General features: G+C 39.5%; 1 protein-coding gene across 1 annotated transcript; it reads right to left on the reverse strand.

Annotated features, from left to right (window-relative positions):
- Window positions 1-1,364: 1,364 nt before the first annotated feature.
- Window positions 1,365-2,017, reverse strand: LOC108762061 (multidrug resistance-associated protein 4-like). Its single transcript, XM_018508861.1, has 2 exons — window positions 1,960-2,017; window positions 1,365-1,508 (listed from the first exon to the last, which is right to left on the reverse strand). The coding sequence occupies exons 1-2, from the start codon at window positions 2,002-2,004 to the stop codon at window positions 1,365-1,367; spliced, it is 189 nt and encodes a 62-aa protein (XP_018364363.1). The 5' UTR covers window positions 2,005-2,017.
- Between the last annotated feature and the right edge of the window lie 6 nt (window positions 2,018-2,023).

Below are 2,023 nucleotides of genomic sequence, written 5' to 3' on the forward strand. Positions count from 1 at the left end.
CGTAAATATGATAAAATCTTTATTTCAATCACGTCAAGAAACACTACGTGTTTTCTTTTTTATCTTCAAAGTTGCTCCGAATTTTCTGAATTCTGACTATTCCTAGATCTACTTTACGTATCTCGCTTAATTAACACTGTAGCGTGATATGATGGTAATATGCGTGAGAGTATGGTGCGCGAGTAGATGGCCGATAAGGATGTGAGAAGGTGCGAAAAGGTTTAGAAGCGCGAAACGAGGAGCGCTGAATGAATGAGTGGGAGGGGAAGAGAGTCCTGGCCGAGGGCACGCGAGCGGGGAGCGGTATAAAGAGGGAGGAAAATGAAAAAGGCGACACACAGAAGTCACGCTCCAGAATTCGGCTCCGGAGTAAAAGAGGAAGTAGCGCCGGTAGAGTCTGGTTGAGCAGTTGCAGACCTGAACGATCCGATCCGGAGCACGAGGGGTCAAGCCAAGTATCCAGAGACCTCACCCCTGACTGACCGGACATTGGGGCATGCTGGATCAAATTGGAGAACTTCTGTATGGATGGAGGCACGCACTGCTGACGTGGTTGACGCGACTGAGGCGGCCCTTCCGGAGTAACGCACAGACAACAAGATACGTATCTCTTCCTTCCAGCGACGTCTCTCACACTCGAGAAGATCCAATACGCGGAAGCGCAACGCGATACACGCGAATTGTAATACATTTTAAGTACGTACGAGCGAATTATATTGGCGGAGGATTCGAGCAACCGAAATGAACATTCCGTGACCGTTGCGATATCTATTATTCGGACCATGAGGTACGCGAACCTCTTATCAGTCAGGGTCGATAGTGTTGCGAATTCTTGGGACTGTCGATGATTTAATGTTAATATATGGCATAGTTGTCTCAAAGGACTAAATTTGTATTCTGTTAATATATGCCTCTCCTCGATCCCAGAACGAAAAGACTTTCGTAAGCGTAGATAGATCCGCGTCTGTACTCTCTACCGTTAATCGCTAATGATTTCGAACATAATGAAGAAGATAAATAACCTCAGTTAACGTTACAACACTTAATTAGTTTTAAATTTCATTTGCATTATAATATCCTAAACCATGACGTCCTATAATTTTATAGAATTAAATAAATTTAAAAAAAAAAAAATTTATATAGTAAAATAAAATTTCAATGCGAACAGAATGTAGAATACGTGATAAATATGTGAGAGAGTAGACGATTATGAATTCTAAATTCTCAGACTGCGCGTTCCACTTTTCTTCTTGTTTTTAAAATCACAGAATTTGGCCTAATAATTGCAAAAACTGTCGGAATCTTCATGACCCAATCATGGTGTTCATCAGACACAATTGCAAAAAGTTAACTCCGTGGATACATCAAAACGCCGTAATTCCACGATTCTGATAGCAGTTATGAGCGACGGAAGCCAGAATCTCCGCCATCGCCTTGCCGGTCTCCTGCACCATGCTCTTCAGGTAACCCGTGTCTTTTTGCAGCAGCATGTGAGGATGATCTAATTCCTGCGTACGATATATACAAGTTCGCAGTTTAAGAGATAGTTTATATCGAGACTATTATAAATAAAAAAGGAATGGAGCATTTTCTTAACGTAATCAGTATTAGTTATATAGTCAAAGATTTTGTAATTCTGTATCAACTAAGTGGTTTACTCAACAAAAACTTTAATAAAACAATGCAAAAATGATCATAGGTTAAATTGGCAGGATTCATAAAATAAAATATTTATATAAATCCAGTTATAATTTATGTTACTTTAAAAGATCGTAAATAAATTTCATAATCTGGAAAGAGAAGTACAAAATGTCACAAGAATGACCGATAAATTCATAGTTACATTGATTTTTCACAACCACAGAAAGGAAAGATTTTGTGACCTACTTAAATTCATTCGATGGGTCGCTCTAATTATAAAACCCTTAAAAAGACAAAAATTCTTAAAAATTGACTCACCACCACGTTTCCGGCGTCCATCACCAAGATACGATCGCTGTCCATAACGGTGTTGAGTCGATGA

The sequence above is a fragment of the Trachymyrmex cornetzi genome, unplaced genomic scaffold (assembly GCF_001594075.2).
Source record: "Trachymyrmex cornetzi isolate Tcor2-1 unplaced genomic scaffold, Tcor1.1 scaffold2755, whole genome shotgun sequence".
In the NCBI taxonomy this organism is placed as follows: domain Eukaryota; kingdom Metazoa; phylum Arthropoda; class Insecta; order Hymenoptera; family Formicidae; genus Trachymyrmex; species Trachymyrmex cornetzi.

Excerpts from the sequence above, each read along its gene's own strand:
- LOC108762061 (XM_018508861.1), bottom strand. The coding sequence starts at position 2,004 with ATGGACAGCGATCGTATCTTGGTGATGGACGCCGGAAACGTGGTG. Across the intron at positions 1,509-1,959 it reads TGGACGCCGGAAACGTGGTG|GAATTAGATCATCCTCACAT; the intron begins GTGAGTCAATTT and ends TATCGTACGCAG.